Genomic DNA, 21,086 nt, shown 5'->3' with positions numbered 1-21,086 from the left:
TAATTTAAATTCACAGATGAATTTAATAGAAATGTGAACATTCATCTGATATAGACTGAGTTGCCTCTGACCAACACCACTCCAGAAAGCAGCTGGGGCAGGTGCATTGGCTAACTTGCGTATGATTTCCATGGAATACACAGTTTTATTAAAACTTAAATTTGATTTGAGAAAAATCACTAAGGAGGCAAAAGGATAGAGAAACTGAGATCTCAGACTCTTCCAATTTAGTAGTTCTTTTAAAGTAGATTGATTTATTAATTCAATTTTAAGTATCTTTTATAGTGGCTCTATCCCCTAATCAGTACAATCTGTGTATTGGGTGGCTGTTTACTTTGGGCTTTGATGTAAGCCCTAGCAAAATCTTCCCATTAATCCAATCACTACAACAGACTATGATTAGTTTACTGTAGCATTGATTTTTAAGGATCACAGAAAAAGCCTCCTTAGTCAGGGCATGGGGTGAGGAAGGGCAGGGGAGGAGTTTTAAGGGATTATAGGCTGCATCTGCCAGAACACAGATATTCATCCATATAATTTATTGTAATTATTTATGATTTACATGGTCTATCATCTTCTGTATATTTCATGAAAATCTTATATTTTATAACTTAATGGCAGGCCATGCAGACTACTGTGTTAGATCTCTAAAAGTCATTTAGTGATGACCATTAAACTTGTCTTGACTCAATAAACTAGAAGGCAGCTTTCATTTTTAGCAGTTTACTAATGAGGAAACGCCAGCCTGGGAAAGTTAAATGACCCGTCTGTCCAACCTCACTGAGTTGGAGAAGAGCTATGTCTAGAAACCATCTTCCTTCTCTAGACTCCCCTCCTTTGTGTCTTATTTTTATTAGTATTACCGTATAGCTACCCTATGGTCCAGGCTCTGTACCAAGTGCTTTCACATATGCGATCTCACTGCATTCTCACAGCGACCCTGGAGGATGGATATTGTCATTAGCCTCATTTTATATGTAAGAAACCCAAGGCTCAAAGAACTTAAGTGACTTGACCAAGGGCATTTAACTAATAGCTAGTGAATCCCAGACGTCAAACTAAAGTTTGTTTCAATCCAAACCCTCAGTTCCTAACCATATCCCATACGTAACATTGCTTAGAAAGATGGCATTTCTGGGCTCTCGCGTGCTTTTCTCATTTCCCCAAGGTCTGTCTCATGATTTGCTAAACTGCCCATGCTTGGAGCTCAAACCCTTGTCTGAAAATCACTCCCTTTGACCACCTTTTGCTCCATACATCACTGTCTGTTAGGGATTCAAACATAGCTGGGAGCTTTAGTTAATGATGGATGACACTAAACTAAGCACCAATCACTTTTCTCCAGGTCTTTTAAATCTGCAGTTGATACAAGTAGAGAAAAATAAGTTAAAATTGTTTTCCTCAAGGAAAGAATAAGTGCAAACTAACATTTTGACAAGAGGTTATTGTTATCATTAGAAAAAAAATTTTAAAAGTACTGTGCATTTTGTGTTAATAATAACTAATTTTGCAGTGGGTTTACTTTGGTGCTAGGCGCTTTACATGTCGTCACTCTTCGCACCCACCCTATTTTACAGACACAGCAGCTCAGAGAGGTTAAACATCTTGTTTAAGGTCACAACTGGGAAATGGCAGAGCCAAGAACTGAAGCAGATCTAACTGTAGACCCCACATTCTACACTCAATTACTCCAAATTGATAAAGGTATTTCTCTTTATATCTATGTACAGGTTTAGGTGCGATAATCCTTGTGATTAGAAACATGAGGTAAGATGCTGGATACACAAAGAAGAAAAGCATGAAAAAATTTTTTTAAATAGAAGTAATATTCTTCAAAAATCAAACTGAAGGCTAAATGGATGATTAGCAGTATTGAGGATGAGCAAGAGAAATTATCTTTAAAGATTAGAGAATATAGAGAAGATTTTGATTTATGATGTATTTAGTGGTATAAATGATGCCCCCCAACCCTGAAAAATACGTGCAAGTCTTAATCCCTAGTACCTGTAAATGTGACCTAGTTTGAAAAAGGGTCTTTGTAGATGTAATTAAGTTAAAGATCTTGAGATGAGATCATCCTGGATTAACAGAGTGGGCCCTAAATTCAATGACTAACGTCCTTATTAGAAACAGACGAGGAGAGGACAGTGAGGAAGAGGCCAAGTGAAGGCTGAAGCATCACATTGGAGTGTTGCTGACAGACCCCAGGAGCTCAAGAGCCAAGGAACAGATTGTTCCCTAGAGCCTTCGGAGGGAGAGAGGCCCTGCTGACACCTTGATTTTGGACTTCTTGTTTCCAGAATTGTTACATTGGGTTGGCCAAAAAGTCCGTTCGGGTCTTTCTGTGAGATGATACAGAAAAACCCAAACAAACTTTTTGGCCAACCCAATAGAATAAATTTCTATTATTTTAAGCTACCAGGTTTCTGGTAATTTGTTACAGCAACCCCAGAAAACCAATACAACATGTTATAGCATTTACTCTCTACATAAAAAACTATATTTTTTAAAACTCATAGCCTCCAGTATCTCTATCCAATGGATTTAGTGCAAACCATGACAACACGTCAGGATCCAGGACTGCATGGACACTCACCATTTACCTTCAGATGGTGGTATAGAATGTCTCGATAGATATTCATGAAAAAGGAGTCTTAGTTCACAGTTTGTGGCTGGGTCCTGCTACCCACTTTAAAACCAATCAATTTCTGGTTTGCTTATTTCTCAGGTATTCATTTCCACTCCTAATAGGTCATGGGAGTATTTTCCTGGCCCGTGAGACTTCATGCCCCATATTATAAAGGTAAAGAATTTGTTGGAAAAATCCAAGGATTTTCCTAAATAAGGATTTCAGGTTGATGTCTGTGCTCACTCTTAACTTGTCAGGGGAACTTGGTCCTACCTAGAATGTTGAGACCTAATGAAAAAAAGAAGTCTTTTAAATGGTAACACTTGGTCTCCCCAGGGAATGCTCTAGACATACAAGGAGGTAACAGAAATGGTGGAACTGAAGGGTACTGATCCTTCGCCAGTCTTTAAAAGCAAGAACTAAATGCTATTCTACCATAGTTAGAGTCTCAAAAGAATGCCTTAGTCACGCTATACACAGAACATAACGACACACTCTCCTGGTTTCAACTGTTTTCTTCCATGAAGTCTGGGATCCTCTTGCAGGCATTGCCAACAGGGGGAGCTCCTTCCCATGACAGAACATACCTCATTGCACAAGACTAAAGTAAGTGGCATCTTCTTAAACCCTTCTCAAAGGAGGAAAAGCTCCTCACCTGGCTTTCATCCATCATGCTGCTGAACATTCTCTAACTGGTAGTTTCTCAGGTGCCTCCTCGCCAGTAGGCTGGGCACTCAACAGCAAGTCCTGTCCTGGTCCAGGTGGACCAGCAAAGAAAGCCTGCAGCCTTTCCTGTTACAATAACTGAGGACCATACAGCTGCTGTGCCGGATGTTGTCAGTCTGTCCCTCTGTATCCATCATGTTCATCGTCCTGGTAAGCTCAGCTGTGTGGACTGTATAAGTGAGCTCCCTTGACCACTGGGTCAGCCAGTGGGTGCACATAAATACCTTGATCTCATGCTCCTTCTCTCTATTTGACAAAATAAAAATTATATATTTGTCAAAACTACTTGAAAAAATAGAGGGAGGAAAAAGAGTGAGGTCAGGTTATTTACATCCCCAGGCCCCTACCTGAGGGGTTGCCATGGCTTGGCTGCACTTGCACACTGAAGGACACAGTTCCTGTCAGGAGGACCTCCCCCTACAGCCATTGCCTCTGGTGATCCTCTTCCGTTTCCCCTCAGTCCTAAGAAAGGAAATGGCTTCTTGGTGTTGCTAGTTCTGAGAACTGTGCCATCCCTTGTTGTTTCCCCTATACCCTACCACACCTTTATAAATAAACTGCATATTAAGCTCTACTCAGTTATCACTTTTGAGGGTGCTTTCTGTTTTCTGCTGGGAAAATGTTGGCTAACCGACTCTGGAGTAATTCAGCTCCCAGGGAGCAATTACTTCAGTAAATGCTAAGCCACCAGTGACAGCAAAAGTCACATGGTGGCTTTTCTGATATCTTACAAATATTATGTGCCTATATGTAAGAGACCTAGATTTTACCATGTTCATTTCCCCATAGTTACAGCATTATACCACTTAACTCTCACTATCAGAGAAAATCATTTTGTCATTGGTCGATGTAAGTTTCTCACACAATTCTATCTTAAGTACTGCTGTTGAATTCCATGGCTCATATAACGAGGATTTATGTATTTTCTACAGTTGATTTGAGCATTTGGCAAGTCAGCCATGAAATGTCTTTCAATTTATATTCACTTTGTCAAGGTATATATTGTCTGCTCTTTTATGAACTGCTAATTTCCTTAGTCTAATATACTTCATAGGGGACCGAAAGGTTGTTATTTGTGGTAGATCCAGTGGGGGTCCTTGAACTGCTGATCTTTACAGTGGTCACTCTCTCCTTGATAATCTGAAAAGACATCAGGGGAGAGAAAGGGTTCTTTATCTTTGCTCTGTAGCTCAACCCTAGTGCCTGACATAGAGTTGGAGCCCAATATTTGTTGAGAAGCTCATCAGGGTGAAGGATATCTTATTTTTAGGATGACTTGACTAGTTTTTTTCAATTTTGCGTATGTTGTGAGACGAATATGGGAAGTGGTATTTCTTAGTCAAGAGAGTTTCCCCCAAAAACATTCATATAGTATCCATGGGGGCCGGAGATAGAACAGTGAGTAAGGAGACAGCCTTTGTACGCATTCCTCCAAAAGCACAGCTGAGATCAGGGCCTTCTTACAGTTACTTGAGGATATTATTCTCTGGAACAGGAATCGGGGACTGAAAAGAATAAAGTAAAGAAGGAGGGAAAACCAATCCAAGGGTGCATTATCAAGCGGCTAACACTGTGGACACATGTGGCAGGGTCCCTCTGGGTGCCCTCTGAGGACTTGGGTAGAACACCTGAGAATCATCCACCTAGACGTCAGAAGAGGGATTTATGCACCAGCTCCTGCTCCCCATTGGTCAAGTGTCACCCCATGGGGCATTAACTCCCTTGTACTTCCAACGTTGTGCATGTGTCAGAGTGGATGACATACAGTGTCCCCGCCCCGGAGATGCCCAACTCAAAAAGTAAGAGGTGTTCAGGGCAGCTGGGGAGAGGTGCCTTCAGGCTGTAGATGTGAGCTGCCGGTTTGCTGCCACAGCAGCTGGAGGGCAAAGGCGGATAGAGAGGACGTTTGCCAAGGTACAGAGTCCCTGTCCTCACAGAGCTTGCATTCTAACGGAAAGTGACAGTATACCTACGAGAAAATAAGAAACTTAACTTAAAGTGCTAAGCATGACGAAGGAAATACAGCTATTGATGTGACAGAGACCCATGGTGGGAGGAAGGTGCTTGGCGGGGGAAGATTTAGTCACAGGGGTCGGGAAAGGCCTCACAGAGGAAAGGGCATTTGAACAACCCCAGAATGAAAGAATCCAGTCATGTAACAAGCCTGTGGAAGAGCGTTCCAAGCAGAGAAAACGGTAAATGCAAGCAACCTGGAGTTTAATGAACATGAAGAGCCTGAGAGACAGAAAGGGAAGAGGGGGCAGGACTGAAGTGAGAGAGGGAGTGTTGAGCGGGGGGTAGGGGAGCTGCGGTGAGGTGCTGGGTTCCTCTCAAGCATGTGTATGACCTAGATGCATATGAATAAAGGAGCTTGGACATTTACAGACCTGGCATTTGAGGTTTGCACCTCTCACAAAGAAGCTGTCAGGGGTCTCTGAGCAGTTTTCTGTCATAGAGGCACGCGTCTGAGTTACGTGTGCTGTGAGGTTGGCATAGTTGGGGATGAATTGCTTTGCTGGGGAGCGAATCTGGTTGACAACCCAGCATCCACACTTCAGCCTGGTTTTGTTGTCTTTTACTCATGGCCACGTACATAGCAACGTCTGTGATATGATTAATCTTTGTTTCTGTGGGGGAAAAAAAAGGTAGCCCAAGGTAAAGCCAAACCCTGGAGTTCAATATTTATGGTATAAATAAGTCTGTTTCCTGGCCACCGGATTCCTCATACATAAAATAAGGCGGTTGGTTCTTCTGAGGTTTCTTTGTTCTGTGACTGTGGTTAGAGTGTGAAATTGATACAAATACTCCTAATTTCAAGTAGATTCTAACTTTCTCAAAAGCAATGAACCATGATTCTGTTTTAGGGGAAAGAAAGCTTTTCTAACATTCTCAAAAGTGACAAAACATGATTTTGTTTTAGGGAAAAAAAGGTTTGAGGATCTTCAGCTTCCTTCAGAGGACTCTCCACACACAGTGTTTTCCACATATGTTTGTTTGCATCAGCGTTCTCCTAGAGATGTGCCTTCCTAGCCAGGTGCTGGGTCATTAGAGCAGCTTCCCCATTTGGCACTGGTTGAGCGTGTTGGGGATAAAGGAGAAACTGAAAAGAGAAAGAGAATTGCTTGGAGATGTAAATAGGAGACCTGTAGTCCTTCCCTGAGCAAAACCAGAGGGGAAAATAAATAATAAATGGCTAAAGAACAGTGAAAATAGGATAAAACTGATGCTGAATTATATAACACCAGAGTGAGTTTAATTCAATAACTTCCATTAAAAAATAGCATGCCTGGTCTCACCCAAAGAAGTAGTCAGAATTCCTCCAGGAAATTAGCTTGAAAAGCAAGCAAGCAAACAAATACACAAACAGAAACTTTTAAAACAAATATATATGTATGTGTTTATATATATGTGTGTGACTATATATATATATATATATACACACACGTATACAATTACATACATATAAATCACTCACTATTGTTTCCTCTGTGACATACAGGTGCAGGTTAGTAGAGAAAAATGTCATGGGAATTTAAAAAAAAAACTTATGTTTTCTAGATTGTTGCTTCCTTGTCAAGATGTTGAAGTTTTTTTTTTTTTTTTTACTAAATATAAGATCATTTTTGCTTTATTTTTAATACATATACTTTTTAAATTCTCTATTTTGAGATAATTGTGGATTCATATTTAGTTATAAGAAATAATAGAAAGATCCCATAGACCCTTTATCCATTTTCCTCTAATGGTAACATCTTAGAAAACTAAAGTACAATATCACAACCAGGATATTGACATTAATACAGCTAAGATACAGTATTTCCATCACCACTAGGATCCCTCATGCTGTCCTTTTACAGCCACACCCACCTCCCCGAGACACTTCCTATACCCCCACCCCTTAACCCCTGGTAACCACTAATCTGTTCTCCATTTTTCTAATTTTGTCATCTTGAAATTGCTGTATAAATGGAAGCATACAGTATGCAACTTTTTGAAATTGGCTTTTTTCCCTCAGCATAATTCTCTGGAGACCAAGCTGTTCATAGTTCATTACTTTTTATTGCTGAGTAATAGTCCATGTTACGGATATACCATAGTTTGTTTATTAGTCCATTGAAGTACCTCTGGAATGTTTCTAGTATTTATGTATTACAAATAAAGCTGCCATGATGTTGAAGTTTAATCATGTTGAGATAAGACTCAGTATAACAAGTAGTACAGGATTCTTTATAACAAAACGTTTGACCTTGGTCAAGGCAATTTTACCTCTCGGGCCTCAGTTTTTTCATCTGTAAGATGAAGGGTTCTGTCTATACTGGATGATCCTACAGTTACGTCTAGCTCCAACATTTTATAGATCTTGGCAGAAAATAATACAAACTTCACGCGCGTTCATGCCTCTGTTTTTGACTCTTCCACAAAAGAGGCAAATCTTTCGAAAGTTAAACTTCTTCTCTAGAAGAGGGAGTAGATTTTTATTTACAACTATCCTCTATATTCTTATGTTCCACGCTGGGGTCTGAGGTTCAGAACAATGTCCCTGATCTCTGTAAGAATCTCAATCACCAAATAAAATGAAATAATGTACATTACAAGGTTTTTACTGAGCCAGAAATGAGAAGCAATACCTTTTAAAAAGATGTTCAGCAATGAGGACTATCTTTCTATCCCACCATTTCCTCTCCCCATTACAATTGTTCCTCCTCCAAGAAAATAATTTGGTTTAGCTCTCCGTTACCCTGGAAATGCTGTTAATCTTAATCTCCTATTTCCCATTAGCGTTACTTAACTAAGGTTGCATTAAGCAACATCACTACAAGAAAGAGAGAAAGGAAGGGAGGGAAGGAGGGAGGGAGGAAAAACACCAGCATGGTCTCTCTCTCTCTCTCTCTTTCCATTTCTCACTTACTCTCAACATTCGAACTCCATTTAAAGACAAATTATTGGGGAAAAGGAAGAGGGGGATTACTGACAAAGGTCAGATCCAGTCCTTGGCTGACTTTCCCTAGCCTATTGTTTTCACCAAGTGTAGCAACACAGTATCTCTACATGAATCTATAGTTGTAAAAATATAATGTGGTTAAGAATATGTTTGTTGCAGTCTACAGAAAAACCAGGGTGTGTGATTTTCTTTAAGCTCTAAAATCAGTTGAACACTTCTCGGTTTTTCAAGGTGTTTTTAAATTTCTGCATTGAATGTGAAGACACATTTGAAATAAATTTCATTGCTTTGAAACCAGGTAGAATGTAGAATTTAAAATATTTCTTCTAATGCTCACTATGCTAACTTAACCCTAGAGATGTTAATGGTTTTTCAAGTGTTTTTCTGCAAAAGTCAACATTATTGAGTTATTATTGAGTCTTTAGCTTCCCAGGGCTTTGGCAAAATCAGGATTGATCTCTCTCTCTCTCTTTCTCTTTCTCTCTCTCTCTCTCCCTCTCCTTATTTCAACTTGCCACTGAAAAGAAAAATTCAAAGATTACTTACTATAATTATTCAATTGAATTTTGTAATTCTATTTCTCAAAGTAAAAAATATTCTAAAATTTCTCTTAAAAAATATTTTTCTGGACATCTGTAGAAAAATATATTATGCAACTATTTTAAAGGAAGAAGTTTATCTTTGTTTTATAACATGTATATATGTCTACAATATATTATGAAGTAAAAAAAAGCACAGGTTAGAGTACATGCAGTAAAAATAGTAAAAATCCAATTTCTTCATATAACATATTTATGTAAATGTCTAGAAAGATATAAGACAAAATATAAGTACTTTGGTTGTCTTTGGGTGGTTAGGATTCCAACTGATTTTTATTTTCTTTGCTTTCCTTTTAAAGTGTTGTAATGAGGGCTTCCCTGGTGGCTCAGTGGTTGAGAATCCGCCTGCTGATGCAGGGTACACGGGTTCGTGCCCCGATCCGGGAAGATCCCACATGCCGCAGAGCGGCTGGGCCCGTGAGCCATGGCCGCTGGGCCTGCGCGTCCGGAGCCTGTGCTCCGCAATGGGAGAGGCCACAACAGTGAGAGGCCCACGTACCACAAAAAAAAAATAAAAATAAATAAATAAAGTGTTGTAATGAGCAGATATTGATGCTGTCATTACAAACATGTATTACATTAAAATCAGTCCTTACTGGACGGATTGAGCATGGTGGAAATGATGGTGATAAAACAAATTGCTGTGCGGAAAGTCTCATGAAGTTCTTTCTCTTCCATTAGATGATAATTCTTAAAATTCATAAAATTTGAGTGAAAACCAAAAGGAGGACCTTCATTCTCATGGAGGCAGGGCCTCTACCTGTATCTAATAGGTCATCCCTCACTTCTAGTTCAAAGTCCAGCGATCTCTGATGATTGCTCCTGGGGTAGGGAAGGGAGCAGGAATCCATTCTTCTATCAGGAATCCAGCTCTATGATGGTTTTTCTTTCCTACTAATTCTGCTGCATGAAAATTCAGAGGAGATTTTGATTCCATGTCCAACTGGACACCAAGCCTTACCTCCTCTTTCTTGTAATGTCCATGCCCCCATCATACTTTACCATGGCAATTGCCAATAGGAAAGCTCTCGTCCTCAGGTGCCTAAAGAAATACAGAATTCCTAACAGGTCTCTTGCCTCTTTTTTTCTCCCTTCTTTTATTCAATCTACACATGTCCACCTACTAATTCACCTAATTCATCCTACTAAACTATTACTTTTAAATATGTTACTCTTTTGTTGAAAATCCTATAACTCTCTCTGACATGAAGAAAAAAATCTATAGCCTAGAATTTGAAGCCCTCCAGAATCTAAGCTCATCCCTAGCATGACTTTGCCCCAAGACCCCCAATAAAGCCTCTGCTTCATGATAACAGCTGACTCACTGAATTGGCCTTGAACTTCAGTACTCCCAAGTGTTGGCTCTACCTGGAATGACTTACCTCATGGTTTCCACCAGACTCACTTCTACAATATAAGGCCAAGTTAAGATTCCACGCTTGAGATGTTCCTAGCCCACCTGATCCCTAGGAGATCATCCCCTTTTCTAAAGACCTGTGCTACCTACTCATTTACCTCTGTGCTTTATGTTGTCTGACTCTTTGGTGCACATGGATATTTTCTCCCCAGCAAAATGATAAGTGCCTTAAGGGCTTATTTCCTCATTTGTATTTAAAATCACCTAGAACTATGCCTCTTCAGTTATCCCTTAAGAGTTGGCACTAAATACATATTTTTTGATTAACTGAAACATCAAGCAGCATGTTTTCTAAGCATTTGGGGAAAGAAACATGTACAACAGTATAACGCTCCGCATTCTTATTTTTTTATATAACCAGTTAAAGAATAAAATCCAAGACAAATCAATAATATTTGAGTTAACCTCTCTGAAAACCACAAAAATAAGATTACCTTTTGCTCAACTTCCAATTTCTGAAAATGTCCTTAATCTCATTGAGGGTAAGTGTTTAGATGGAGCATTTAAAATGTTTGTCCAAAACACACAATTATGTCTTGGCCTGTAGCAGAAATAATGTGTGCCCCTGCTTCACTTTGTCAGTAATTGAATTTGCCTCTGAAGTTCAAGATTTCTTTTTGTGTGTGAAACTGACTGCTTCTGTTTTCTCTTTATATGCAGTAGACTCTAATCTAAGGCAGAAGAAACACTATGCAGTTGGGATATGGTGAGCAGGGAGGATAATAGAAGAGATTGACATGACTTCCATAGAAGAGTTATTTTTAAGTATAGAGAATGCCTATCTATCCTCATGCTGAAAGGGCCTTTAGAAAATATTCCCAGGATTGAAAAGCAGTGAGGGCAATTTCCATCACTGGGCTAGCAGTGCTGGTCTGTGGGGTGTTGCTGCCACCTGCTGCATGCAAACAGCCATGGAGGGGCTGGCGCCGGGCTCTTAGCTGCAGGATGCCAGGTGAGCACAATTCATATTCTGTGGGCATCTGAAATTTTTCTTCAGTTAGAGCCTGGGTGAATCTCAAAGAAAAATCAGTCCAGTCTGATGACTCCAGGCCACAGAAGTATAAAAACAACACCCAGGACAGGCAACTTTGCCCAGTAACCACTAAATGGGGCCCTGGTCATCCCAAACCCAGGCATGGATTCCATTAAAAGTTACTCTGTAGCTCTGGAAAACAAGTGAGGACTTCCCTTTTTCTGAATCTGAGGGATTTATTTGAAGAGTTGCTTCACCTTCAGGCAATAAGAGATAAGAGACCTCTAGATGATTCAAGGGGGAGGATATTTTCTTAGAGAATTCAATAAATTTAGATTCTTATTGGTTTCTACTTAGGTAGATTCCTCTTAATATGACAAGTGGAGTAAAGTAACAGAAATCCCTCCCCAGGCTTGTAATGTCTCCCCGTTTAATAGGGACACCAACCTACAGATCAGGGTCTTCTTACTATATCTTCTGGCCTGTTTTTGCCTCTATACTCCATTACCGTGATTTACTAGAATTTCTAGCAGGAAAGGGGCAGAGATGAAGGCATCGAGAGCCGTGATATTTCTTCCTGCCTTTCAATCAAAGACTTTTAACTCCCCAGCCCTCCCTGAAAATAACCCTGTCAGCCCCAACTGACCCAACACCTCCAGGGACCTGAGACCTACTGGGGAGGTGGTAGTGGGGGATAGGAATAAAAGTTTGGGAACCCTGGAGTAGGAAATCAGTAACTCCATTTTCTGGTCTTTGCAGGAAACATCATTAGCTGAGTAGTAATGAGTATGACAATTGTCATAGCAAATATTTGTAGTGGTGGTGTAGAGGGTAGCCTGGACGTCCAGGAAGACAGTAGCCCTATTTCACCATATGCAAATGTCTTCTCCCAGGTAATTCTAATCTCCTGAATGGTAAGAGTGATGCTTTATATTCTTAGCATCATCCATATTCCTTCCCCTAGTCCTTGCATAGGACAGATCAGTACACACATGATGTCATGATACATGATGACACGATACATGATGATGACCTGGTCAGAATTATCTCCCCCTGACCTCAAAAGAGTAACCATCGCAGCAATACAACTCAGTCTTCTCATTTGTCTTTAGCCTTGCTGGTAGTAATGAGATTAGGGTCACAGAATATTTCACCAATTGTTCATAAGATGGTATATATTAATTCATTTTTATTCTTGGTTCATTAAACTTATGCTGTAGTTCCAGGCTATTGTTTCTTTTCTTAATGTTGGCAGGTAAAGACAGCCTATTTTACCCCAAGGTAGAAAACCAATACAGTTGTATCTGACAGGGAACAGTCATCATGTCCTTCTGCGAAAAACCAGGGATTTTTACCAAGGGGTCACTTCCCTGAAATCCAGTCCTCGGTAAATGGAAGTAAGTGGGTGGATGTAACAGGGCCTGGTAACCAGCTGGGGTGGGAGATTCTCTCTGCCTTTGGATTCTGATTGTTTCTGTCTTATTCTACATGATTTTTGCTGAGGCAAAGACATGCTTTTCTGTCATCATCAAAACAGACCTCCCGCCAGCAGGGTGGGAGAAATCCCTACTTGACCACCAGCCTATCCCAGACACAGGGTGGAAAAGGAGCCCTCGCTTCCTCACCTCCAGGGAATGTGGGTTTCCCTGAAAGAAGGGAGACGTTAAAATTCCATTTCTTAGCTGGAGCTACCCTCTGTTACTTCTCAGATTTTATTAAAATTAAACATGTTAATTCTTTGTTCTTTCACCCTGAAGCAATTCTGGAAAGAAAACATATTTTAAAATTGAACAGAAAAACTATTATGAAAGACACTGAGCTCACTTTTGTTAAATGACTTTGTGCTCTTGAAAAGAAATGTATAAAAAGCAGATTATGAACTGCTCTGCATGATTTCCTTTGTTTGGATTTTAGAAGCAGCTTGACTGACACAGAGATCCTGAAGGAGAGAATCTTTGGATACTAAAAATGCTTTTAACGAAGGTGATACACAAGATTTCAGAAAACAATTTCAACATTGTTCTGTTGAAGGTTATACTTAGCTCTGAACCACATTACTTTCCTGTCTACGTTTCATTTCCTGGGGTCTTGCCAAGTGACAAACAGACACAGGCGTGTGGTAGATGTGGCGTTTTTTTCAGCACGAACAGGGTGGCTGGAGTTTGCTTAGTTAAAGGCATCTATTGACTTCTGTGATCATTATGGAAATGCTGGTGTGAGGCCTTCAGGAGACTATGGGGGAAACATGGACATACTGTGCTGTCTATTCCATCATCCAGATACATTTTGTCAGGGGTAAGGCTTCTGGTTGTCCTTTCTTGTCAGATCGGCTGCTTTGGTGGGTGAGGGTGGGGGGGAATGGGGTCTCTGTTTATTTAAAATGCCTTGTGACTACTGCCGAAATTGATCACCAGAGGCAGACTGTTATTAAGGTTTTCAGTTATGAATTTAAGTGGCAGCTCTCAGAGAGATGTTAAGAGTCTAGAAAGGATTACAAATGAAAACTAAAAACTAAAAGGGAATGGGTGGTCTGTGCCACTGCTCTGAGACATTTTCACCCATTTTCTTTCTAAGAGGGTCTCTTGGAGTAACTGGGAAATTGTGCTTCTTGCAAATGAAATGCTCTCCAAATGGTAGTCAGAATAACTCCGGAATACTAGAAAAATCACAAGCCATCAAGACTCAGAGCTCCTGGCTCAACTTTTTCTCTTTCTCAAATACTTTCTCTTTTGGATATAGCAAGAATTTCTCCTCCAAATACTAAGATCTTTGGGAGTTGAACATATGTTGAATTTTAATGAGGCATGTGTAGGTATGGACCTGGGAGACAAAGTAGGGTCCTATGACAGCGGGGACCAGTGCCTAAAGGGCCTATTTAAAAATAGCAGGAGGAGAGATTTGTTCTGCATTCCGTAGCACGAGGGTATTAGAGTGAGCCCGAGTGTCTTAAGAATTAACTCTGCTTTTCAGATATAGTTATGAAGATTTTAAAGGAGAATTTCTAAATCAGAGGAGACTTTGGAATATAATGTTGTAGATAGGATCAGAGATATATTACCAGGCAAAGGTGAGCTCACAGGGAGCTACATTAAACTGCACTAACCTCTGCCTACCCAAACTTTTGCATTCATAAAAGTGTAGTAACTCCCATTTGTCCAGTACCTTTGGAGCCTGGTTTTTTCTCAGTTGCTTGTCATCTTTTAATCTTTTTCCTTTGTGAGCTTCAGTGGTACTTGTCACAATAATATATCATTCCTGTAACAGTATTCCATGTTAATTCTAAAACTGAGACCTACACTATTGAAGGCATGTCAAAGGCTCAGTGCTTAACATATTGTAAGTGTCCTGTACCATTTGGTCAGAGAGCTGATGGGAGGGAATCTTCTTTTATGTCTAGTGTTTCAGTGTTGATTATAGATGATGCTGACCAGTGGGTTATCTTTAGTGGAAACCTCTACCGCTGTTTTTTCCCCGTCCTTTCCTCAGGCACACTAACTACATGGAAATGATGGCCCTTTTGATTCTCTGATATTGAATGTCAAATTTCTTACTCTTCTCAACCAATTTGAAAGGCAGTTTGGAGGTCATGAAGGTTATAGAGGGAGCACAGACTCTAGACAACCAAATTAATGTTCTTTTACTGAGGTGTAAGCAAATGACTTAATCTCTCTGTGCCTCAGTTTCCTCTTTGATAAACAGTGTTAACAAACATCACCCTTTGGACTTCCCTGGTGGCACAGTGGTTAAGAATCCGCCTGCCAACGCAGGGTACACGGGTTCGATCCCTTTTCTGGGAAGATCCCACGTGTTGCAGAGCAGCTAAGCCATGAGCCACAACTACTGAACCTGCGCTCTGGAGCCCATGAGCCACAAGTACTGAGCCCGTGTGCCACAACTACTGAAGCCCATGCGCCTATAGAGCCCATACTCCACAACAAGAGAAGCCACCACAATGAGAAGCCTGCGCACCTCAACGAAGAGTAGCCCATGCTCACTGCAACTAGAGAAAGCCCGCACACAACAACAAAAACCCAACACAGCCAAAAATAATTCATTAATTAATAATTTAAAAAACAACAAAAAAAATCACCCTTTGGTGTGTGCAGAGGATTAAACAAGATAACCTATGTAAAATCCTCTTGTAAACATGTATTTTTAAAAGCATATGCATATTAGTTATTTTTCAGTTTCAGAAAATAATATTTGTGTGTTATTATATGTTATGTGCTTTTGATTCATAAACAGAAAAAGCCAATTATATTCATTGTAAGAATAGTTGTCATGATAAACTTGCTAGTGGGCTCCAATCTTTAAATAGGCTTAATTTTATTCACAGGTAGTCAGAGAACTTACATTATTTTTTGGACAGACCAATAGACAAAGTGATAGACATTCAAGTCAATAATTTTCTCTAGTGTCATTAAGCAAATGCCCCCTCATTTGTATTGGGTCTTACTCTTCTCTCTCTAACCCCTACGTCAGCCAGGGAGGAAAGTTCCAGCTGCTCCCTCACTCCACCAAAGTAACCAAGGTTTCTCATTGAGTCACTCTGTGTGAAGCATGCAAACTGATGGCTCATGTCCTTCCTTTTCAGAGTATTGGAAGAAACATTCAATGCAGAAGAAGACATTTATGCATTACCTGGTTCTGATGTCAACCTGACCTGCCAAACACAGAAGAAAGGCTTCTTGGTGTAGATGCAGTGGTCCAAGGTCACTGACAAGTTGGACCTGATTGCCCTTTATCATCCCCAACATGGCTTTTACTGTGCCAATGGGAGCCCCTGTGAGTCGCTGGTGGCTTTCAGAGAAGCTCCCAGGAATGTGTCAAAGTGGACTCTGCACTTAAGGAACATGTCCTCCTTGCTCACTGGGAAGTATGAGTGTAGCTTCACTCTGTACCCAGAGGGCATTCAGACGAAAATCTACAACCTACAGATTCAGACAAATGGTAAGCATGACTGGGAGGGGGAAGGAAGCATATGCATTCATTCACCTCTCATTTGTTCAACAAGTATGTGTTCTGAGCCAGCCATGTACCAGAATAAATGTAAAATTGCACCAGTGATAAGTGGTAAAGACTACAGCGGTTTTGTGAGAGCATATAATAAAAGTCAGGAAAATTGACTCTGAGAAAGCAACGCCTGAGCTGAGGTCTGAAGATTAGTAGATATTAACACCATTTGGGAGGTGGAAGGTTTGTGAGTGATCCAGAGACAGGGAACAGCTGATATGAAGGGCTGTGCAGTGTTTGAGGACATAGGAAAATGCCAGTGGGACTTCGGTACAGAATTAAGGGATGAGGTGGGAATACGGTAAGGACCAGATCATGCTGAACTTTGTCAGCCATGTTTGAGGTTTGGATTTTTATCTAAGTGCCTTGGGAAGACATCAAAGTATTTTCAACCAAAGGATGGCATGACATTTATAGCCTGATTGAATTTGTGTTATAAAAAGCTGGTTCTGGCTTCAGTATGAGAATGAAGTGAAGGTGGATGAGAAGGAGAAGGTGGAGACAAGTTAGGAGACCAGTAGCCCAGAGGAGACAGAGTGATAGTTTGGGTAGATGTAGAAAGAAGATGAAAAATTTGAGCTTTGAGCGTTAAACAGGTAGGGCTTGGTAATAGAGTGGATCTAGAACAATGGCAGTATGAGTGAGGGAGAGAAAAAACATGCATGTGTCTGGCAAGCACACCTGAAAGGTGGTGCCATTCACTGAGATGGGAGGCAAAGGAATCAGAGCAGTTTTGCGGGGGGGGAACTTATCAAAGTGGCTTTGGATATATTTAACATAAGGCAGGGAAAGATACCAAGGAGGCTGCTGAATGTGTAGCATTCACTCATTCTTGCTTTAGTAGACTGCCTTTGGAGGCAGGAACCCTAGGTTAAAGTTCTAGTACCTTTCTGGCTAGAAAAGAATTTCACCTGGGGCCTGGCATGTACATTCTCTGAGCCCATCTGGAAAATGATGACAGTAATGCCTACCCTAAATTAGTTGGTCCTAAAGTAAATGATCTCCGTTTATAGTAATGGAAAAGATGAAAACAAAATCCAAATGGAAAATGCACTGGAAATGGAATGTTTTTAACTCAGGGGCAAAGTGACCTGGTGGTATATGAAAAAAAGCACAGCAAAAGCTAACTCATGAACGCTATGCTAAAGAAGGCATGGAGCTGCTCAGGACAAACAACAGGTATGGATTTATTACTTCCTCTCCACTTCTCAAGAGAGAAGACCATGCATGGTGTTGGGCAGTCCAGCTATAGAGCAGGACCTCTTCTACCTGTACCTTAACAATGCCCCATTCCCACTGCCGTTTTCCAGGAAAAAATACTTCATTTGGGGATAGGTTGGGATGGTGGGGTTGAGTGAAGAGAAATGAGAAGACCTGTATAGAACAGTGTTTACCTACATATATTTTGGCGTCAGGTGGCCTGGATTTGAATGTTGGCTCTGTCATTCACTATATATTTCATCTTCGCCGGGTTATTCTAAGTCCCTAGGTTTTTGTTTCCTGATATAACAAATACAGATAATTATAGGAACTCCTTCACAGGTACCATTATTTTGACGATTAGATGAGATAATCTGTGTAAAGCACTTAGCATAGTTCCTGCCAAAGAGTAAGAGTTTGAAAAATGGTACTTTTCATTATGAATAGTAAAAATAATAATGAGTGAACTCTATATCTCAGGTCTCATTAAAAATGAGTCTTCCTCCCTCTCTTTTTGTGTCTGCCTGATATGGAGCCCAACAAGACATGTGCCACACATTAGCACAAGTACACACTGACCTTGGCTTTAGACAAAGATTTTGGGTCTTCTTCCTAAAACTGTGAACTACAGTACTGCATATGTGAGGACCTAGTGTTTATTCCATGGAGAATTGACAACATGGATTAATGTGCCATATAGGAAATAGGAGATGGGAATGGCTCAACATAAAGACAGCAGTGGAGAAGAGGTACAGGGTCATTCAGAAAGGAGAGTGGTGTTGCCTTTGACGGAAAGTGTATTTCTTAAAATAAAGGGCCAAGCTTGTAGCTACTAAAAACTGCAGATCACTGGGGAGGCAGAAGCCAAGTATACATGCTTTGTGGTTGTCAATTTCCCAGTCTTCTGACTGTAACTTTGCTCTTGATCTGCCGGACCAGACGGAAAAAACAATGGCCTCGATGTTAGAGAAATGGTTCTGGTATTGTGTATTTGGGTACAAAGGGAGCAAAATAGAAAAGAGAAAAACAGAAAGGGAAAGAACTCTTTCACCACAGAGTGATCAAAAATGTAAGCCTGATATAAAGCTAAGGGGCAAATACTTAGATGGGGCAGTTGTCACTCAAAAGCCCTGTCAAATCCCCCCTCATGACATCTTTTTCCCCTTTATTCTTTTGATCTTCACTCCTTCTCCTCTCTCTCTTGCCATTTCCCTCTCACAACCCTGGGAGATCTTCAGGTTTACAGGCTGGTTGGGTAAGCAAAGCACACATGAGTGCAAGTATATGTGCAATACATGAACAAATGCAAATTGAAGTGGTGTATGAGAATCTAAATATGAAAATGCTGAGGGACCAGAGGTGGTTGGGACCTCTTTCTGTTTCCTTTCTGTTGTCTGCAGAGTCATTCTCCTCCCTGCCTGCTCACAAAACAGTGTGTCTAAATCCTGTCCCCATGTTCCTGGAGTGCCTAGCTGAGAAGAGACTCTTCTCTTCACTATCCCTTGTTCCTTTGTGTGAGCTAGTGCTCTGAGGCTGTGGATGAGGGTAGAAATGTAACACACTGTTTGGCATTTGCTTCTTTTTTCATTTTCATTTGACAGGGTTTCCTTTTAGGTTACTTTTAGGGTTATTCCAAGAAACACAGTTCTCTGAGTCAAGCCTTGGGTTATTGTCATCCAGGTTTCCATCATTTGATGCTACTGGATCCCACAATGCTTCAGACTGTAAGACTTTAATGTGTCTGAAATGTGTAGTTGTTAGGATTAGTTATAAAAAGTACAATGTGGCTTTAATTTCCCAGATTACAACAAAAACCTTGGGGGTGGTTAATGTCATCGTTAGAAGCAGTAGTAGGAGAAGAAGGAGGAAAGGTAGTAGAAGGAAGAGGAGGTGTGGTAATAGAAGTAGTACAGACTATAATAACAGAGTAATAGTACTGGTAATAGAATACAGTAATCTGGATAATATAATCTTGATAATCTCAGTCTAACTACATGCTACTACCTTGTCTAAGGGCATAGTGTGTTCTTCGACCTTTTTTCCCAGTTTTATTGAGATATAATTGACATGTAACATTGTATTCATTTTAGGTATACAACATGATGATTTGATATATGTATATATTGTAAAATGATCACCAAAGTAAGTTCCATTAACATCCATCACCTCACACAGTTAAAATTTTTTTCTTCTGATGAGAGCCCTTAAGATGTGCTCTCTTAGCAACTTTTAAACACATTTTTAACTTTAGTTACCATGCTGTACATTACATCCCCAGAATTTATTTATTTTATAACTGGAAGCTTGTACCTTTTGGCCACTTTCACTCGTTTTGCCTACTCCCCACCACCTGCCTCTGACCAGTCTGTTCCCTTTTAATCTGAAGGCTGTCTTACATTTCTTATTTTTCTTTTCCAATGCATTTGTTGAGCAAATTTGATTATTTGTCCTGTAGAATTACCCACAGCCTGGGTTTTGCTTTTCACATCTCATGGTATCTCCATGTTCCTCTTTCACCTTTTAGTTAGGTATACAGCTTTGATCACATTTATTTTTATTTTCTGGCAAGAGTATTTCATAGATGATGTTGTATAGTTACATCAGAGCTACATAATGTCTGATTGTGTGATGTTAACAGCCCCTGATGGGTATTGCCTAGATCCATTCATTCATTATGGGCTGCCAAAGAGTGATGTTCTAATTCTATCATTCCTTCATTTATCAGCTGAAGTATTCTTATAAAGAGAAATTCCTCCCATGAACCAATTATTTATTACATGTACAATTTGTATAAGAAAAGCAGAATAGACACTTGGTTCTTTCACTTTATTTACCAGATTTAAAAATGAGTTGGTTCACTAGCATTCTTAGGTCACAAATAAGTATTTGTGTTAAGTATCAAGAATTTATATGAATTTAAACATATTAATGAGTTTTAATTCATTATAGTTATTATCCTTATTAGGCTGAAAATGTCCCACATATAAAATCTATTAACCATTTATAATATAAATTGCAAATATTTTCTCAGTTTGTCCTCTGTCCATACTTTCTTACCATACTGTTTCCAACGCAGCATAATTCTTACTTTTATGACATTAAATCTATAACTTTTTTTCCTTATTGGTTCTAATTTTGAGTCATAGTTAAGAAAAGTTTTCCCCATTCCCAGATTATACAGAAATTCACTCATGTTATTTCTCACACTTGCATGTTTTTTTAAATTAGCATTTAAATTTGTGAACCTAAATATATTTTTTTATGATTTCTAATACTTTTTTTTCTGTATTTCCTACTTTTTTTCCTTTCTGTGGTTCAGTTTAGAAATTTTCTATTGACCTATTTTCCAATTCACGAATCTTATTTTTCTTGGTATCCAGTAAGTTTTCAATCTCATCAAATTCATTCTTAATTTCTGATGTTATATTTTTAAGTTATTGTTTTTGTTAGATTTTTAATTCTTTGATGAAATTGTTCATCTTTTCATGTAGTTCCTTCATCTTTTTCTCTATTCTTGAATATGTTAAAAAGAGTTAATGTCCTTATTGGTTAACTCCAATGTTTCTATTTTTTCTATATATGCAGTT

General features: G+C 39.7%; 1 protein-coding gene across 1 annotated transcript in view; it reads left to right on the top strand.

Annotated features, from left to right (window-relative positions):
- The first annotated feature begins 13,520 nt into the window (after positions 1 to 13,520).
- CD96 (CD96 molecule) overlaps positions 13,521 to 21,086 on the top strand; it is an 84,797-nt gene continuing 77,231 nt past the window's right edge. Inside the window, 2 exon segments of the mRNA XM_024120004.1 lie at positions 13,521 to 13,593; positions 15,892 to 16,236. Of these exon segments, the coding sequence (XP_023975772.1) occupies positions 13,521 to 13,593; positions 15,892 to 16,236 (418 nt within the window).

Source organism: Physeter macrocephalus, chromosome 1 (assembly GCF_002837175.3).
Source record: "Physeter macrocephalus isolate SW-GA chromosome 1, ASM283717v5, whole genome shotgun sequence".
Taxonomy (NCBI): Eukaryota; Metazoa; Chordata; class Mammalia; order Artiodactyla; family Physeteridae; genus Physeter; species Physeter macrocephalus.
Note: the sequence above shows the minus strand (reverse complement) of the source record. Positions and strands in the feature narration are given on the sequence as shown.